This window comes from Symphodus melops, assembly GCF_947650265.1.
Source record: "Symphodus melops genome assembly, chromosome: 13".
In the NCBI taxonomy this organism is placed as follows: domain Eukaryota; kingdom Metazoa; phylum Chordata; class Actinopteri; order Labriformes; family Labridae; genus Symphodus; species Symphodus melops.
This window is the reverse complement of record NC_136703.1, coordinates 12,555,148-12,574,000: the sequence shown is the minus strand read 5'-3', so window position 1 is coordinate 12,574,000 and position 18,853 is coordinate 12,555,148. Positions and strand designations below refer to the sequence as shown.

General features: G+C 39.6%; 2 protein-coding genes across 2 annotated transcripts; one reads left to right on the top strand and one right to left on the bottom strand.

Moving 5' to 3' along the window:
- Positions 1-2,953: 2,953 nt before the first annotated feature.
- On the top strand, positions 2,954-9,249 carry slc2a5 (solute carrier family 2 member 5). Its single transcript, XM_079358863.1, has 12 exons — positions 2,954-3,390; positions 3,518-3,616; positions 3,711-3,871; positions 3,983-4,107; positions 4,178-4,330; positions 4,443-4,568; positions 4,867-5,054; positions 5,288-5,398; positions 5,533-5,634; positions 7,500-7,575; positions 7,769-7,896; positions 8,901-9,249. The coding sequence occupies exons 1-12, from the start codon at positions 3,346-3,348 to the stop codon at positions 9,123-9,125; spliced, it is 1,539 nt and encodes a 512-aa protein (XP_079214989.1). The 5' UTR covers positions 2,954-3,345; the 3' UTR covers positions 9,126-9,249.
- A 38-nt stretch (positions 9,250-9,287) lies between these two features.
- On the bottom strand, positions 9,288-15,019 carry ca6 (carbonic anhydrase VI). Its single transcript, XM_079358862.1, has 10 exons — positions 14,874-15,019; positions 14,149-14,328; positions 12,660-12,808; positions 12,273-12,368; positions 10,968-11,034; positions 10,733-10,890; positions 10,456-10,582; positions 10,267-10,350; positions 10,155-10,187; positions 9,288-10,069 (listed from the first exon to the last, which is right to left on the bottom strand). Exons 1-10 carry the CDS (start codon positions 14,974-14,976, stop codon positions 9,438-9,440), a joined length of 1,629 nt encoding a protein of 542 aa, XP_079214988.1. The 5' UTR covers positions 14,977-15,019; the 3' UTR covers positions 9,288-9,437.
- Positions 15,020-18,853: the final 3,834 nt, after the last annotated feature.

Below are 18,853 nucleotides of genomic sequence, written 5' to 3'. Positions count from 1 at the left end.
TGTTTATTGTGTTTCTTCCATCGTATTACATTTAATTTGACCAGCCATTAAGATGGTTAAATGATTAGTTCACTGGTGTTTTCAATCTGCAGCGTGCTCTTTAACTATAGTAAAATATTTGTTCATATCCAGTACACATTTCTTCAAATATTGCCATTTTGCCGTAATCTTACTATTGCTTCATTTTCCATGCAGTTGTTGCAATAGCCCTTTAGAGGTAGACCTGTTACCAACATTAAACATCCCAGTTGTCATTGTGGTCAGGAAGCATGACCTATCATCACATGTCCTCCTTCCTTCTATAGACTTGAGCATTTCCTCTGTGAGCCTCTCTTCTCCTTTCACCCCTGCTATTGTTTGCTTCTGTTTACTCCACCGGGCAGCAGGCTAAATGCATACCAACGAGTGTGGAGCCTGTACTCACTGACCCTGGCTCACAACAACTTTAAGACCGTTCCTCTACTTCCTTCATCTTTTTAAGAATATTGTCTCCAAGTCTTTACGTGCCTGCCTCAGAGAGGATGAGCTGCATTCAAATAAGATGAATCGCTCTGGTGACAAAGGAGAATTTATACCATGTTGACATTGAATTTCCTCTTATCCTCTGGTGATTGTTGTTTGTTTGTCTAGGAAGGTTTGTTTAAGTTTCATAGGGTCTATGTTTGATGAATTAGGCAATGCAGAAGTGGATGATAATGTTGTAATAAGCCTATACATCAGGTAAAGCAGACTTTCCATTACACTGCAACAGCATGATATGTCCAAGGGCATGTAGGTCTCAAATTATTTCCAAGACATGGAGGCATAATTCTTTTTGCACTGAACAGTTTTTCCTCTATTATTTATCTGCAACCTTAAAGAGTCAGTGCAGGGTTCACTTTCTCAGGACCATCAGTTAAAGAAACTGGATAGCATGTCTGGGAAATGAAGGGAGTGAGTGCTGTTTATGCTGATGATGGCCAAAATGGCCAGTTAGCCATTTTTTGTCCTTGTGGACAGCAGAGGCCGCACAGAGGACCCACACTTACTGTATTTCCTGCAGGAATTAATCCTTTGAGTGGGTTCTGAAAATTTGGCTGACATTGAGGTAACTGGAGCTGGTGGAAACACTTCAGGAAGGGGTTTCTGCACTCTCCTCTGCGGGCTCCTGGCCAACTTAATTCATTAAGTTAAAGAGTGGCAGAAGGCTGCACTGCACTGCACGGGGTGTCCATTCACTATCCAGGTTAATGGAAGTCCTTTTTTTCACAGCACAGGCTGTTCACTTGGATGTGAGTCCATTTTTGGTGCAGATTCCCAAACACACTGTCAATCAAATGTAATCATGAAAGATCAGAGCTGCTACAGGACTTGTACAGAGGCTAATAGTCATGTCTAACTCTCTCTATTTTCCCTATATAACGTCTAAGGTCAGTCAGCCTTCCAAAATATAGCCAAATTTCCCAAATTATGTAACATTTTCACATTAGGTCATTACCAAATTGATGTTAAATGCTTCATTTTACTGATCTACTGAGGTTTGTTTTATCACAAAATTCTTAAAATGTTGTTGCACTTGAAATTCAATAAAAACGTTTTTTTTATATAATTTGTATTTGAAACCAACACACTCCATCACCTTTCTGCTCCTTATTCAAACCTACACTTTAAGCTTTAATTCAGTACTAATAGTCGCTTTACATAACGGCCTCTGCCATCAATGTGTGAATGTTTGTGATTTGGTAGGTGTAACCTGCGGTGTAAAAGTGCTTGTAGTTGTCAGAAGACTAGAAACGAGCTATAAAAGCTCAAGTCCATTTACTATTACTTTCATATATTCAAAGCTCTAGACAAAGTCAGGTATAACAAATCATTGCTGATCCATTTCCTGACCCTTGGAAAAATTGTGTTTTCTCCCAAAAAAGCCCCCAACTCATCCTTCTTTCTTTCACCTGTCATATGTATCATTTATAACACTCTTCTTAAAGGCAGTTTCTTCATTGTTCTTTATATGCCAGTGTTACTGTAACAGGCATACACATAACTATATAGAAATAGTCTGTTTTCTTTGTTTGTTAGTTTGTTTTCCTGTTGTTGGTTATAAAGAAGAATCACTATCAGTTCAATTCTGTTTCATAACGAGCTAGAACTCCTCCAGAAGCTTTAAAGAGTTTTTAAAAAAGTGACTTTCATAAAACTAAATCAGTGTTAATTAAATATTTTTTTTAAATCAAGACTCTCATAGTCCTGACTTTTATTTTTATTGTTCACCAGCACGAGCAGTCTTGTTTTTGCAGGCATCCCTGAAGTAGATGTCACCTACTAGATGGCATCCCATTTTAAGAGCAAACTTTCTCAGGGCCGTCACATTAACAAATAAATTCAGCTCTTAAGATAATAGACAATGCAGAGCAGGACAAATACAATACAACTCAATTATAAGTCTGTCTATTGTAAGTCTGCAGTTTATCAGTTATCAATATTCAAAGTTATTTATATGATTTCAGCTGACAGGAGTCAGCCGGGTTAAGTTGTTTTGTGTGTTCTCTGTCACATTTACATTGTTTGTTATTGTTTTACTTACCCGTGTCTCTTTGTTCCAGGTCCTCCTCCTGTGTTCACCTTGTATGTCAAGTCCCCACCCTAATTACCTGCACGTGTGTCTTGTTACTCCTGATTACCCGCACCTGTGTCTCGTGGTCCCTGATTGTCTGCCCTTTTTAAACCTCATGTGTCTTCTCTCATGTTGCCAGTTCGTAGTGTTTCCTTTGAGTACCTAGTCCTAGCGTTTTTCTAGTATGATCTCATGTATTACTTTGCCTGCTCCTCTTGGTTTTGTTTACACATCTCGTGTATGACTCCTGCCTGTTTATTGATTCCTGCCTTGCCAGCTCCTCTGGATTTTGTCTGCTCATCTGACCTCCCATGTACTGAACCCGTTTTTGTATTAAAGGACTGATAATAGAACTTCCCTCTGGGTCTGCATCTGCATTCATACCACCTGTCGTTGTGTCATCTGCATTAAGTCTTCATTTTGTAATGACAAACAGTTGTTCTGTGATCTAGGCTGCAGGTACAATAAAGACACGCATGAAACTTTATTGCTTTAATGATAAGACAACTCCTGCCTTTAATAACAGCTGTATTTCCAATGAAAAACAATGCAATAAAAAATAAATAAAGATATGCCCTCACTACAAAACTTTCTGACACAGAGAGCTCAGTCAGCAACAAATCATGGTTACCAAAGCCAAGCAGTAAACCTCCGCTGCGCTCTCTGAACTTGTGTTCAAAGGTCAGGCAGAATTCAGTGAAGTGGTCTAAACAAAGTGAGTTATTTTCTTTAAGTGAAGTCCAAACAGATCCATGGCGGAGACACAGGGCTGGGGAAAGCTCAAAGAGAGGAAAGGGGTGAGTTCCACACCAGGTGTTATTATTACTTCCGAGGTTGTGTCATCTGTTTTGTGACAGCGAGCAAATAATCCTGATGGATTGTGTTTGTGTTGTAACAAGATGTTTCACGGATGTTCCCTGACAGAGATTAACTGTGGTCCTGGCTCTGACAACACTCATATCTGCATTCGGTTCATCTTTCCAGTATGGTTATAATGTAGCTGTGATCAACTCCCCATCACTGGTATCCAAAGATAAAAAAAATAAGAATCTTTTTTTTTACTGAAAATATGATGTAGTAGGCAGTGTATCACTAAATATATTTCTACTCCTGTTAGTTCATGAAGCAGTTCTATAACAACACTTACCTGGAACGTCATGGAAGACCTATGGAGGACAACTTCCTCACCCTGCTGTGGTCTCTGTCTGTGTCTATGTACCCACTAGGAGGCTTCTTTGGCTCTCTCATGGTGGCCCCGTTGGTCAACAAACTAGGGAGGTAATGATACAAGCTCATCTAAGAGTGGATTTGCCTCATTTTGTTAAGGCACAGTCTAGACAGGGTTCAAATTGCTAGTGTGATGGTGACCTAATATATCTCTAAATGCAGGAAAGGCACTCTCCTCTTCAACAACATCTTCTCCATCGTCCCGGCTGTCATGATGGGAGTCAGTGAGATCGCTATGTCATATGAGATCATCATTGTGGCGAGGTTTATAGTGGGCATTTGTGCAGGTCAGATATTTCTGAGATATCAAAACTGAGGAGTTGTTCATATTGTATCTGAAGTTCTTCTAATGTGCAGGTCTCTCATCCAATGTGGTGCCCATGTATTTGGGGGAACTTTCTCCCAAAAACCTGAGGGGAGCCCTTGGCATTGTTCCACAGCTCTTCATCACCATCGGCATCCTCTGTGCACAAGTGCTTGGCATCAGAAACATACTGGGCAACAGCACAGGTAGATGATAGGCCAAGCGTCATTGATTGGAAGTTGAAGCATGTCTTTTGGATCAGGGGTTAAAGGTCAGTTTATTTTTAAAGGACATTTCTCTCCCCCCTTCTGAATCCAGGTTGGCCTCTCATGCTGGGTTTGACCGGCATTCCTGCGCTTTTAGAGCTGCTGGTGCTGCCCTTCTTCCCAGAAAGCCCCAGATACACGCTCATACAAAAAGGCGACGAGAAGATGGCAAAGAAAGGTAAAACTGCCATGTAAGGTTAAGAGTTATAGGAAAAGGCTTTTGAAGCTAGCCATATAAACTAGAATATTTTCTCTCTTTGTCTCATCCAGTTGCCGCAGACGGCTATTCACTTGAGTCTGCTTTAGATTTTCGAAAATGAAATAACTTTTTTTTTTTTTTTTGCCACAATTGGCAAGTGCTTGCTCATTGGTGAATTACGTTGGTTCTGTTAATATAAATATACTAGATATTGTAATGTTGCACTTCCTAAATGAAATGGATTGATAAAAAGATTCTGTATGTGTTTTACTATCAGCACTACAGCGTCTGCGTGGCTGGGACGATGTGGACGCAGAACTGTCAGAGATGCATCTGGAGGACCAGTCGGAGAAGGCCGAGGGCCACCTGTCGGTGCTCAGCCTGCTGTCCCAGCGCTCCCTCCGCTGGCAGCTGGTCTCTATCATCATCATGAACATGGGCCAGCAGCTGTCGGGGGTCAACGCGGTGAGTCATCCCTGTCGTAACAGTTGTCCTTGTCCTTGTCTGTGACCCAATAATGCTCAGACTGACTCTATTTTAGACATGCACCCCATTAAACAACAACTGGTTCTGTTCTGGCTGTAGATCAAATAGTTTTTGAATCAAGTTGATGAAGAATCAAGACATGATGTATTCACTTTGTTCTGAAATCCTATTCTACATTTTTGACCATAATGTGTTTCTCTCTTTCTTCTCAGATCTACTACTATGCTGACAGTATTTATGCTACTGCAGGGGTCAAACAGAATGATATCCAGTTTGTCACAGTGGGAACAGGAGCAGTCAATGTCTTCATGACCATAGCTGCTGTAGGTACCCACTTAGGTCACAGCTACTAACAATTAAAACTTTGGAGAGAAGCAGCAGCAGTAGTACAACAGTATGTTGGTTAATAATACCTGAAGGAGCAGATAGTTCTTAATAAAGGATTTCTAACTACCAGGTCTTCATCGTGGAGGCCTCAGGACGACGGCTGCTCCTCCTCTGTGGGTTTGGTATCTGCTGTGGAGCCTGTGTGCTGCTGACTGTAGCGCTCAACTTCCAGGTAGGTAGAAACACTCGAGGGATTCTTACTCTCAATATGCTTCTCTGCTGCCCTCTACTGGTTTATCACACCCCCCCAAAAAACATGTATTTCTCAACCCAAAGGTCAGGTGATATGTTTTGGAGTCAAATGAGGATTTGGTAAAAAAAAAAAAAACAACTAAGATTTAATGGTATTTTGAAATGCATCTGTAAAGTAAATTAATTTTGGATTCTGTGCATAAATTGAAACAAGGACATTTGGATATTGTTTCTGTGGCTTGCAACTCCAGGCCATTGTTGGTTGAAGAAAGACAGTAGAGCAAACACCTTTATTTCAACAATTACTACATCGCCTAAGTTTTTTTTTACTGTAGAGTAAACATCCCCACATATGCATAGCACATTATTTATTAAGAAATGTGGCATCTTCTTATAATTGCAAGGATGCTGCCCACATACTGTATTAACCACTTTCAATCTGGTATCAGCATGCCTTACAGTATAAGTGTTACACTCATAGAGCATACCAATGGTTTGAAAAACAAGACCAGGCAGTTGCTCCCTAACAGAGACTTAACTTAAGCTGACGGGTAGGTACTGGACCCAGTTGCAGAAAACCAAAAAACATTTATTTTAAAACTAAAAGGCAAGAGACAAAACAAGCTAACTAAATAACAATCCAAAGTCCATAAAGAAAAAAAGGGAGTACAAGGAATCACAACTACAACTGACACTAATCGACTGAACACCACATCCAACGTTTGACAATGAACTGACACAGGGAGGAAGACATACAGAGACTAAATAGAAACGGGTAATCAACACAGGTGAGACTAGTTACACAGGTGCAGACAATCAGGGCAATCAACACAGGAGGGAAACACACGGGCAGGAGTAAAATAGACGAAACACTGGGGAGACTACAAAGTAAATTATTAATCACTGAAGACACACAGAACTCAAGAAAGTAACAAGAGACACTAAAACATGAAATGAAAAAATAAAACTGGAAACACTGAAGACTGAACTAAGAAGCACACAAGGGAAACACCGTAATCAGAGATGACAAAATAATACGGGTAACATTTAACACCAAACTAGCAAACAATGATGGCTAAAACAATGAGAACTAAAACAATATAAACAAATCTAAATTCTGAAATACAACTAAAGAAGACAAAGTCATGACAGTCCTACTTTTTGTACATTGAGAGCACAGTTACGGAAGACAACTTCATTGTGTGTGTGTGTAAGCATACATGGCCAATTAAGCTGATCCTGATTTCTGAGCACTCATTTGAAGCATGACGGCTCTACGATTGTAATTTTGGTTTTAATGACTTAATGTTAAACATGTTGGTAAAATAATGAATCCATTAGATTTGTTTTTCCTATAGTGAGTAGTATTCTATAGAGCTACTATTGTGAGACATGTTTCCTTGTTTTTTCACACAGTTCTGTTTGATAAAGATTTAAAAGAAAAAACATTCTCAGAGAACACTTAAGTTTGAAACATATAATTACTATAGAGACAAATTCATGTATTTGAAGATTGTCTGATGACTTGACGTCTCTGTTTGCTGGGGTCATAAGAACTTTGAGACATGAACACACAGTCACCCACCCATGAACACACACTTGCCATTAGAGAGTAACCACAAACCATGTACATACACATCAACCCTATAATCTCACCTTATTTAAAGAAGCTTCAGAAAGGTATCAATAAGTATGTTTGTAATCTTAGGAGCTGTGTTAAAAGAAAGGACTACAAAAAGGTGTTGTTAATAATTCTCATTAAACACAAACTGCTGCATGTTTTTCCTGTTTAAAGGATCAATACGACTGGTTAATGATTACACAATTATTGGTTTGTGTTGAAAGGAGAGCGTGACATGGATGCCCTACATCAGCATCACCTGTGTCATCATCTACGTCATAGGACATGCCATAGGACCCAGTGAGTGTGACCCTGCCAGTGGTTATTAACCCACACACTGATTACCACAGAGTGCTCTATTAGCTCAAGTGTTGTTTGGATGGGAGCAGACATCTAATGATATATGTTGTAAAGCTGCACTCAGCTGTTTAAGAGTGACTGATGATGTGTCTCATATGTTTTTGTTGTGTGCAACACAATCCATGTTCTGCAGGTCCCATTCCTTATGTGGTAACCACTGAGATGTTCAGGCAGTCAGCTCGGCCCGCTGCCTTTATGGTGGCTGGCTCTGTCCACTGGCTCTCCAACTTCACTGTTGGACTCATCTTTCCCTTCCTAGAGGTCAGTCACACAATTACTAAGAATGATAAATTTTGGGATGGGATGTTCTAATTTTACAATGTAATTAGGTACAGATGTTTTGATTGTAATATCCTCAATGTGATACGGTAATTTAGGTTTTAGTTTTCTTCACATACACGGGAATAGAGACAAAATGTGCAAAAACATGTTGCTTTGTCTCTCTGAAGATGTTTTGTTGTTACTTCAAGGCCTGTTTTCACATAATGATGAAAAATACGATTGTGATTCCGTATAGTGTGTTATTTTGAAATTGATAGAGAGTGAGAGGGCAGAACAAACACCTAGCTGTAGGAGTGTCACAAACCAGGGGGAGGGGTTCCTGCCCTTTGTGATGTCATGAAGGGAAAATCTCCAAACTGCCTATTTGAGGACACGTTTTCTGAAAAGCGGAGTAGTTCCTTTATTCAGGAAGCTATGTATTTATTCATTTCCTAAATTACCCTTTTAGCGTTGTTGTCAATATGTTGGTCGTTTGAAAGTTCGTAGCTGCTTCCTATTTAAAAAGCCCGACCTGTTTTAACAAACCCGCCTGTTGAAGGCCAAATACCAAAACAAATGTCATTAACTGTGATGAAGCAATTTATTACAAAATTTCGAAACCAAGAACTTTAACCTTTCTTGGGAGAAAACCACATCAAAGATGAATTGTTGATCTAAGAAGGCTTTCTTCTTTAGGAGTCATATCTTCAGTCTCCTCTTTTTCAAACATGAGTCCCTGTTTACTGGAAGAAGTTTGCCATTGTATGTATCTTTTCCAGTTCACTGAGAAATGTAGTGTTTGTTAAAAGCATAAACTTTCTACTTTGCTAATCTTCCGCTCAGTTGTGCATTTGTAAACAAAAAAAGCACAAAAGCGTTTGTCTGAATATCAGGCTCTGACCAGCAAAGAAGCATGCAAATCGGCCTTGTGTTTACGTCCAACATAGTGTTTCTAAAATTTGATCAGTCTGATCATATTTCCTTTCCTCCTTTTATCTTCACAGAGCGGTTTGGGCCCCTACAGCTTTATCATTTTCTCCATCGTCTGTCTGGTCACACTGGTTTACATCTGGCTGGTAGTCCCTGAGACCAAGAACAAGACCTTCCTGGAGATCTGCCAGATGTTTGCTAAGAGGAACAAAGTGGAGATCAAACTGGGTGACGGGGATCTGACACTGAAAGGGAGCAAAGAAAACCTGGAGGATGTTGAGAGGGTCACGGCCTTCTGAAGACAAATGAGAGCATTCAGGACAAAGGAAGTGTGCACTATGGGGAGGCTTGTATTGCACTGGAAATGTTTTAGTCCAGACTTTGTTGTCTATTTTTAAAAGGAATCTTTGCAAAACCGCTGTAGCTTATGGTGCAATATAAGTCATTAATCAAACATAAAAGTCACTTGAAAAACTTTATTGTTGATGCATGGATACAATGAAGTAAAAAGATTAAATTTGCATTTTATAAATGACTTTCAGATACATAAACTTAAATCATCACATTACCATTCTTTTCTTTTTTAATTGATCAGAATCAGCTGATCTTCTTCAAGAGCATCTGTACTGAGTGTCCAGCTGCACCCCACCATACATGCTGAGTTTGGTGTTTCCCCAGCTGAACACATTTCCCACCATGGTACTGTTCCTCTCACATGACATCTGGTCCCGGATGTTTGCTGTGGTCAGGACATAGTCCCACACGTTGACATCGGTCATCATACCCTCAAAGGCTTTGGCATGGATTCCCAGTAATCCATCCTGGTCACTGCCGAGAATAAACACACCGCCTGGACTAATGTTGTAGCCGCCCTTCAGGTATCGCCGCTCCCCCACCTTGCCGTTGATCCACAGCTCCACTCCGCCAGTGTGCGATGACCAGGTGATGCAATAGTTTGCCCACTCGTGGGACTTGAAGTTGTGCGGCAGGTTAACAAACTCATTTCCGATCCAGAGGCCCACTTCTCCTATATCTCTTTCCTCGCTGATGGAGACGGCCATTTCGTTCTCTATGCCATTGCTGGAGTAGGAGATGACGGTATGTAAGCCCTCCAGCAGAGGAAGTAGGTGCATGCAGACAGTGAAGGAATCCAGTTCCATTGGATGGCTGGGGCGGGCCAAAGCATAACCACCTGAGTTTTTCTCTTGGAAGTGGAGCACTAGAGGGAACAGCCCACGAGGTTCTGAGGAAGAAATAATAATCAGAGTAAAGGGCAGAGAAATCTGCATCTATTTTGGAGTAAATAAGGGAATGAAATAAGGGCTCACCATATCTTGTAGGCCTTGAGTTACGAGTTCGACCTTACACAGGAAAAAGAGAGACGGTAAATATGACTACTTAAACACATTATCATTAGCAGTTTAATCCACGCTTTCTCACCTGACGTCACATGTTTTCCAAGAGACATAATCAGACCCTCGATCTTAAGGAGCTTGGATTCAATCTCATCCTGCCGACAAAAAGCTGCAAAAAAAATGAAGGTAAAAGACAAGGATTATACTCAGACCTTGGTCAGCTAAGGAGAGTTAATTATATTCTGTAATCACACTGTCACAACATGTTACACACTTCCTTTCCCAAGGCGTGGTAGGAAAGAAGACTGCACTACTCTGTCGTTGAGCGGCTGAGCTATGCGGTAATCATTCCAAAGAGTCTTGTTGTCAATGTCCATCAGAGTGCTCTCCAGTTTCCTGATCTGAACATAACAGAGGAGTAAAGAAAACAACAGTATGACATGTTGTAAATAAGATGGCTTACTCAAAATACTGACATGGAGTGTCCATAAATTACATGTTAATTGCTTTATTTCTTATTTTTAAAACACAACCCTTCCTGCATGTTGTACCTGGTTGTGTGACAGAGTGATGGGAGTATCAAACACAGTCCACAGGATGCTCTCGTAGCAGGGCGGAGTAGTGAGGGAGCCCTGGTACCTGAAGAAGTGGTTGAGGTTCTCTGGGAGCATGGCGCGCACATTGATGCTTGAAATATTCATGGACTGACCTTCAAGATCACATTTACATCACCAACGTCAGACTGAAACACTCAGCAATGTTAAATTGTTATGTGCAGTCACTCACCTGCATACTTGATTTTATCCAGGTTCGAGATAAAGTCACTGTAGTAGGTGTTCTCAAAATGCCCATCCTAAAAGAAAGCCAAAGCTGCATTAATAATCAGCAAACACTTAAGCTTCAGTCTTGAACTGTCATAGATTTTATTAACCTAAGAGATGTTACTTTATATTTTCTTCAAATTATGTGTTTGATCATTTATCAAGTCTTAATGGAAGTAAGTGTATAAATAAATTACGAAAATTCTCAAATATAAGCTTTACTATCCTTATAAATTTGAGCAGCATTTTTTTTGCAGGAGGAAGAACAAGTAATGAGACAAGTACTTAAAATTTTTAATTTTTCCATTGAAAATGCATCTAAATTTTAAAATAAGTGAGTGAAGACTATTAGCGCCTGTGAAGAATTTCTATACTTTTTGGTGACCCCTGTAGATTTATTTTATCTATTGGTACAACAATGTTTCCACAAAAGTAGATTTTAAAATCTGCTTTATCCTGGCTTCAGCCCTACATATGGGACAAAAAACATAATCAGGTAAAAACGAATAGTAAATGCACTTTGGATATCTTAAGTGATTCTTTTATTGCATACCATGAGACAACACCGTCTTGGATTTTTTGTTAAAGACAAAGCAGAGCCTGAATGTCAGGCTGTTAGCTGAGGGATGCTTTAAATTGACACTTGTTGTTTTTATTTACAGTTCATCTTTGTTTTTCTCTTCTAAATACAATTAATCCTGTCTGAACATCTCTCTACACAGGATTTTTTCTCCACCAGATGTCTTCCAAATGATGAACTCAAACTTATAATTACCAATGAGAACAACACTTTAAACTTGCTTTGAATCGCTTGTCACTACATGAGTTCAGCTCTAACCCTCAGCCACTCTGAATGCCGTTGGTGGTTTTGCTGCAGCGATGACCTCTTAAAGCAGAGAGCCGCAGACTGCCCAACATCCAGAGCATTTCCTCTGTAAACAAGAACTCATTCGATGTGTCTGCATTCAACTGAACACTTCATAGAGCATTTGAATCTGGCTGGATCTCAACTTATACAAGACAACAGAATTTGATGATACATTTTCACAAAAAAACCAGATTTCTATAGTGTCAGGGTCCTCTTGAAAAACCTAGTGATAGATAGATAGATAGATAGATAGATAGATAGATAGATAGATAGATAGATAGATAGATAGATAGATAGATAGATAGATAGATAGATCGATAGATCGATAGATAGATAGATAGATCGATAGATAGATAGTAAAAAAGCAGAGAAGACATGAAGAAAAAAAGTGTGTGTACTTACATCATAGAAAAAGGCAAGGACTGCCAGCCCGTCTGGTTTATCTCTGGCTTCAGTGAAGCTCTTGTACTTGTCAGAGTTGTAATGGACGACATGAAGCTGAAAGACAAGGTGTACAGGAAATGAAAGAAAGGTTATGTCAAGGCCCTATCACAACTTCACAAGAAAGACAAACATTTTAAACATAATCATCTGCTACATGCAACTGTGGTTAGGCTTGTATATGGACACTGCATGTGTGTATTTAAGAGCAACCTTTTAATGATAAGCCGTTGTTTGCATTATGTATTTAAAGCCTGTTATCACTACACTGGTGCTCCAGCTTGTTTGGCACATCCTCTCTTTTATCAAGACAAACTTCTTTTTTTAGAAGAGCTTTTTAAAGCAAACCTCTGCCATGTAGCGGATACCATCTACAGTGTGCTCTGCTCCGCTGGCCTCCAGATCCCAGCCACCCCAGTGCAGGTGCATCTGCACAGCTGTGTACTGTCCAGGGAGTCCCTTGCTGATCACCATTGTGGGAGGCAGGTCAATTTGAACTAATGGAGAAATTACAAAATGTATGTCAGGGAAACAGGAATTAGGGAGGTGCATCAGCTTTTATTTCAGAGGGTATCAGATTGCATGCTGACTTATGTAATCGATAACATATAACATAAACTCAGCTACAGCTGATCTGTCAAATTCATGTTGTGGATGTGAAGTAATACAAACTTGCGTAATTTAATCAATGCCAAGCAGCAATAATGGTGCTCTACGGAAACATGTGGCAAGCTTAGTGATCTCTGTGATGGGTTGCACAACTTTGGAAAGTGTTGACTGGGTTTCACACAATTCAGATGAAAGGGAAACCTTTCACAGTCAAGTGTTTCACATTCTTTACATTTAAATGGTCAGCTGTAAAATGAGGTTTCAAATTCAGACATTAAAATATTTAACAACGGTGACATGGTAACTAACAATTACCGTAAATTCCGTACTATTGAGCGCACCTGGATATAAGCCGCACCGGCTAAAAATAAGTAAATAAATGTATTTGTACATATATAAGCCGCACTTGATTATAAGCCGCAGGTGTCCACGCTATAACAAGAGCTATTTACACAGACGTAGGCTACCGGTAACATCCGCAAATACTGTAGCGTCCGTACGGACGTTAAAGGACGACGAGAGCGTTCAAATAATAACTTTTAATAACCCGATCACTGTCGGCCGTGACGACGCCGTTTACAGCAGAGAGCAACACATAACTTGCCGTAACAATCCAACTCTCTCACCCAGCGTTATCTCATACAGCCACTCAACACGTTCTCGCTGGTGCATTCACTGACTCTCCACATAATCGGAATTATGAACACATTATCAACTACTGACTTTACAACATGAACCGTTACAATACGAAGCCTAGCCGACGGTGTCTGTAACACGGCTGAAGAAAAAGATGACCGTAATATATTTCACAAGAAAAAGTCCATCCATTCACTGCCTCAGAATGACTTCATTACTCACTTCCTCAGTCTCTGTTGTCGCTGTCAGTGTCATCTTAACGTGCAGCAGCTCTGTTAGCTTCTTTGACAGCCAGGTCGATCGCCTTTAACTTGAAAGCTGCATCATATGCATTTCTCCGTGTGTTTTCCATCATGAGGGTGCGTGCATGAAGCGCAAAATGACTGATATTAAGATCCGACGTGACGAAGTCAAATGTTTTTGCGGCAGAAGCTCATTGTCCCCCATAAAAAATCCATGCATTAGCCGCACCGGAGTAGAAGCCGCAGTGCTCGAAGTGTGAGAAAAAAGTAGCGGCTTATAGTCCGGAATTTACGGTAGTAAAACTAAAGTCTAAGAAATGTATTCAACAAATAAAGCTGGGTTCTCTTACCGGAGTGTCCGTTATTGGACATGAGGAAGTTCCCTGTCTGAGCATCATACCCTTTGAGCTCCAGCTGCAGCATGTCTGGGTTGTGCCTCACGTTGCGCCGCTGGATGTCGATTGGAGACTGCTTCCTACCTCCACATGCAGGGTACTTGGTTGGCCAGTGCATCTGGTCCAAAGCTCCCTCTGTTTGAGAAATACAAAAACCAAAAAATGATGATCGCCGTCTTGCTTATTTAGGGAGTGACACTGACACATTGGTGTTTGTTTGTAAAGTATTACAACAGGTCACAGTTGGCTCCAGTGGAACGCACAGGACTTGTTCAACAGGATAATGTTGCTGCTGATGTGCTTTTTCCAACAGTATCATATTCACTCCAAAATTATTTTAGACATGCAGTCGCATATAATTGTTAGTTTGTCACCGACTGTTTTCACACGCGCTTGATGCAACCACACTGACAGCGAAGGTATTTACCGAATGTAACGCTATTCACTCAGAAAATCCGGGGGAAAAAATCAAATTAAAAAACTAGGCTATTCTCGTGACATTCAAGAAACTCAAAAAGTGCGTTTCAATTGATTTTTTTTAGGCTTGAACAAATTCGCATATTTTACGCACAAGTTTTACGCATGAGACCAATATATCCAAGCCTCTTGTGAAAATCTTGGAATAAAACTTCCGTTTTGGGAAAAAAAATAACTTACTTTGTTTGAAAGATATAACCTACCTGAGTATGTCCAATGTATTCCATCATTAGGAATCCCCGCACTGACAACAAAGACCAAAACCGCAGAGACAAACACAGAGAAAAACTTCATCGCTGCGTCCATCTGTCCCTTCTAGAAGGCAGGCAAACTGGCAGCTCACGGAGATTTCCTCTCAACATTTAAACTGCGAGTGGAGGGAGGTGTTGAAAAGTCTGCTGTGAACGCCCAGGACTCTTCCCAGCAGCCCCGAAGTTACAGGGAACAACTCATAGGCTATTGGCTATCTGCCTTATCTTGAACATGTTTCTAATTTAGATTTTAGGGTTTTTCTGCATTTTCTTCCAAGCTACAGATAATCATGTCAGGTCTAGTCATTTTGAATTTAAGGGCAAAAGTTCAAGTTTAATAGTTACTTTGGAATATCATGACAAAGAGACGAAGTCCTGTATTTTTTGTAAAATAGTCATGTCACTGCTTTCGCAAATTAATCTGTAATCTCGGAAAGTCCCAGATTCCTTTGAAAAAAAATCACTTTCTTGAGAACGATTAAAAAAATAAAAAAAACACCTGAGCTAGTGGCAGTCAATAAAAGCAGGCTTCATTATGACCGGAATCACCTGTTTTGAACACCAGTCACAACATGTCTCAACCATGAATGCCAGAGCTGTCGAACTCAGAGGTGTGTAGTCCCTATGTGCAGTTTGCCAAGAGGAAACCAATGACTTCAGCGACACATATGAATGAAAGTGTATTACGTAATTACATTGTCAAGAATAATGAGATAATATTGATAGCCTTTTTACATAGCAGTGAGCATAGGCCTACAGTTAACATAAGTGAACTCACACACTCTAGGCTATATCATTTGTTTGTTATACCAAATGGTAAAAAAGGAACAGTTGCTGACATTTTGGACTTTTTTCTATCAGGTTCATGCTTACAATGGTGTGCCATCCAGGAAATAATCTATCACATTTCAACATGAATTGATCAAACAAACGCAATATAATGTGGCTCCAAGTATATAAGATTTGGATGCTGTGATTTGCAAGTGGCAGGGTGCTTTTAACAGTGCTTAATTGCATGTTGCAATATAGGCCTTTCTGTCCCGCATTTAGCAAGGTGAATATTCTTAATGAGGCTACATTTCACTGTTAACGGCTGCAAGTTTTTTGTTAGAATTACTTGGACATGTAGGCAGACATAAAAAATTAATACATTCCACAAAAAGATCAAAGATAGGCCTATAACTTGACACTAAAAGTTCCTCACAATGTTGGATAACTGTTTTTGTTCGTGGGTGTGAGGTACTGAGGATAAGATGGAATTACAAAGTTATCAAAGAACTGCCCATGATTTAAGAAAACTCATTGTTCCTTCCTCTCTGGATTTAAGTGTTTTTTGTTAATTGTACTCATTGATACCAGTAGTTTTTGTGTTTGCTATTATTATTATTGTATAAAACTGCTTTAGAAAGTAAGCTGTAGAAAAAGAACTAAACTTTTTTGGGTTAATTAACAGGAGAAGATTTTCCATACACACGCGCACAATCTGAGATCTTTAATAAACCAAACTTTCCTATGCCACTTGGTGCTCATCCACCAGCACTTAGTCTGAACCAGAGCTGTCTTCTCCCTCAGTAAATCACTGGGTTTATCTTTGTCTTGAGGACAATCATAGTTTTTATGGTTCTGGGGACTTCAATGACATAATTAGTCCTACTAAAGTAAGGGCAGGCCCAGTGGACACATATGTTGAGTTATGATTCAGCTGCAGACTGCATGTATGTACAGAGTCATGTGACGGCCTTACATAAGACAAGATGAAAAATGTTTGAAGACAATCAAGTCATGAGCTAGGTTCTGTCACAAGAAAGTCAATAAAGTCGATTTTTCTTATCTTGCAACATGCATTCAAATAAAAACAGCTCATATTCCACAGATATAACATTCGATGGGAGCCCTTAATGTCACATTTACAATGCTGTCTGGCATTTTAATGAGTATCTTCTTCCAATTTCCTCCTCCTGTTGATGTGCTATGGCGAAGCATTCAACAGGCCGATTCACATCACCATGACTTTTCACCCACTTAAGGCTTCTATCAACCAGGAGAAAAGTAATTAAAGGTGGAAGGAAACTCACAAAGGCTGTTATAAAAAAACTAAATCAATACAACAGGAAACATTGAATCAAAAGAACTTATACCTGTACAAGATGTGTTAACAACATGTTTGTTCTGATGTTAACTGACTGTGGTCTAGGTTTATTGTCAGCGGATGTTTGAACAACACGTTCACGTCTTTCTCACACATCATTATCTCTTAACTCTGAGATGTGAATTCTTCTTTACTTTATGGTTATCACTTCTCTTGACGCTTTACACTCGCTACTTGAAACTCCTCTTATTAAGGTGCAATCTTTGTCACATTTTTAAATATGTTGACGTTATTATCTATCTCTTCAGGGGTGCATTCTGGTTACATTACATTGCTTTATTAAATGTGTTACTTCACATGAAATAAGGGAATTTTTCAAACACTTGGATTCAACAATTGCTGTTCTGCTCCCTGTTGCTTTGACTTTTTTATATCCTCTATTGTTTTTTCTTTTCTCCTTTTTGGTTTTCTTTTTAGCTTTTATGCACCACTCAATCAGTTTATTTTATGCACATTAAGGTGATACTGATTGCATCAATCTACTGCCCGAGCTGTAGATCTATTCATCCAAACTTACATTTTTGTGCGTAAATATTGGTTTTCTTGTCCATTGCAATGAAATCAAACTGCAGTGGTGCAACTTAAACTGGATAAAATTGAGTTTTATGTTAGATTCAATTCAAACAAGTCAAAGTGGAAAACTATTGATGTTGAAAGTAACCTACAGTACCACACAATTCATTTAAACGAGGGAAGTTAAGTTACTTCTAACAACATGTTAATGTGAAAGAGTATAAGGTAGTTATGAGGTGACCCAGGTCTCTTTGTATGCATCACAACATTTTGGTTGTTAGTTTCAGAATTTGCAGCAGGTAATGCAAAGTCTATGAAAAGAATGATTGTTTTATGTCCTTATTTACTTTATTTGCTTCCACTGAGCATGACTGCTCTGTCCTTGAATGTCCTGCTTACATGGTGGACGTATTCACACCTGGAAGCCACCCCAAGCCTGACTCATGTAAGAACCTCCACTGGAGCAGATGAGTGTGCCTTTTTAAAAAAAAAAAAAAAAAAAAACTTTCGCCAAAATCTTAGTCACAGGCTGGTGAGAATGACCTGAGTAATACAGAACTTTCATATAGAGAGATAAACTCAAATAGACCCAGTTTCTCAAATACATGCAGCAGGATGAGGCAAGCAAATCAGCAAAGCAGCTTTTTACTTACAAACTTAAACCACAATATTACTTCAAAATGAGTAGATTTTGCAATGACAGTAGGAAACCTCAATAAGGGGGCCCCATCTGATAGCACTCACTCTCAATGCCCAGCTTAGTGTTGCAAACATCATTACTGTGAAAACCAAAAATTGTCAATAAAGGAAAATGAAGAAGAATTATCAGTCAGAGAGTGAAAAAGGAGAGACGAAAATAATAATTAACGCTGGTTGGAGGGCCCCCCAATGAATTTCTGCCTAGGGCCCCAACACATCACCACTGGTGCCAGTGCTACCCCCCAAAGGGTAACAGGGGAAGACTGTGAAACAAATGTGTTCCTGCCATGAATGGAACAGTTGTTGTTGAAATACTGTGGTATGTGCAGTAACTGCTGCTCCTGTGTGGCCGTCTTTCAAACAAGCCATCAGTTCCCCCGTTTGAAGTGAGTCGATGATGAATTGCTGTTACGACAAATAATCGTGTCTGCAGTTGTAAGTAAGTTGTTAATCATGTTCTAGATGTTCTGCAGCTGTTTCCTGAAGGTCAGAAGATAAATACCAGCCAAAGCAGTTTAAAAAATGCGGTTATTCAAAACTACTATGAATTGTTTAAAAAGTATACCTGATA

Coding starts and splice junctions, on each gene's coding strand:
- slc2a5 (XM_079358863.1), top strand. CDS start 3,346: ATGGCGGAGACACAGGGCTGGGGAAAGCTCAAAGAGAGGAAAGGG. Junction 3,872..3,982: donor TTGGTCAACAAACTAGGGAG/GTAATGATACAA, acceptor CTCTAAATGCAG/GAAAGGCACTCTCCTCTTCA. Junction 4,331..4,442: donor CATACTGGGCAACAGCACAG/GTAGATGATAGG, acceptor TTCTGAATCCAG/GTTGGCCTCTCATGCTGGGT.
- ca6 (XM_079358862.1), bottom strand. CDS start 14,976: ATGGACGCAGCGATGAAGTTTTTCTCTGTGTTTGTCTCTGCGGTTTTG. Junction 12,809..14,148: donor GTCCAATAACGGACACTCCG/GTAAGAGAACCC, acceptor TTTCTCCATTAG/TTCAAATTGACCTGCCTCCC. Junction 10,070..10,154: donor CTCAAGGCCTACAAGATATG/GTGAGCCCTTAT, acceptor TTTCTTCCTCAG/AACCTCGTGGGCTGTTCCCT.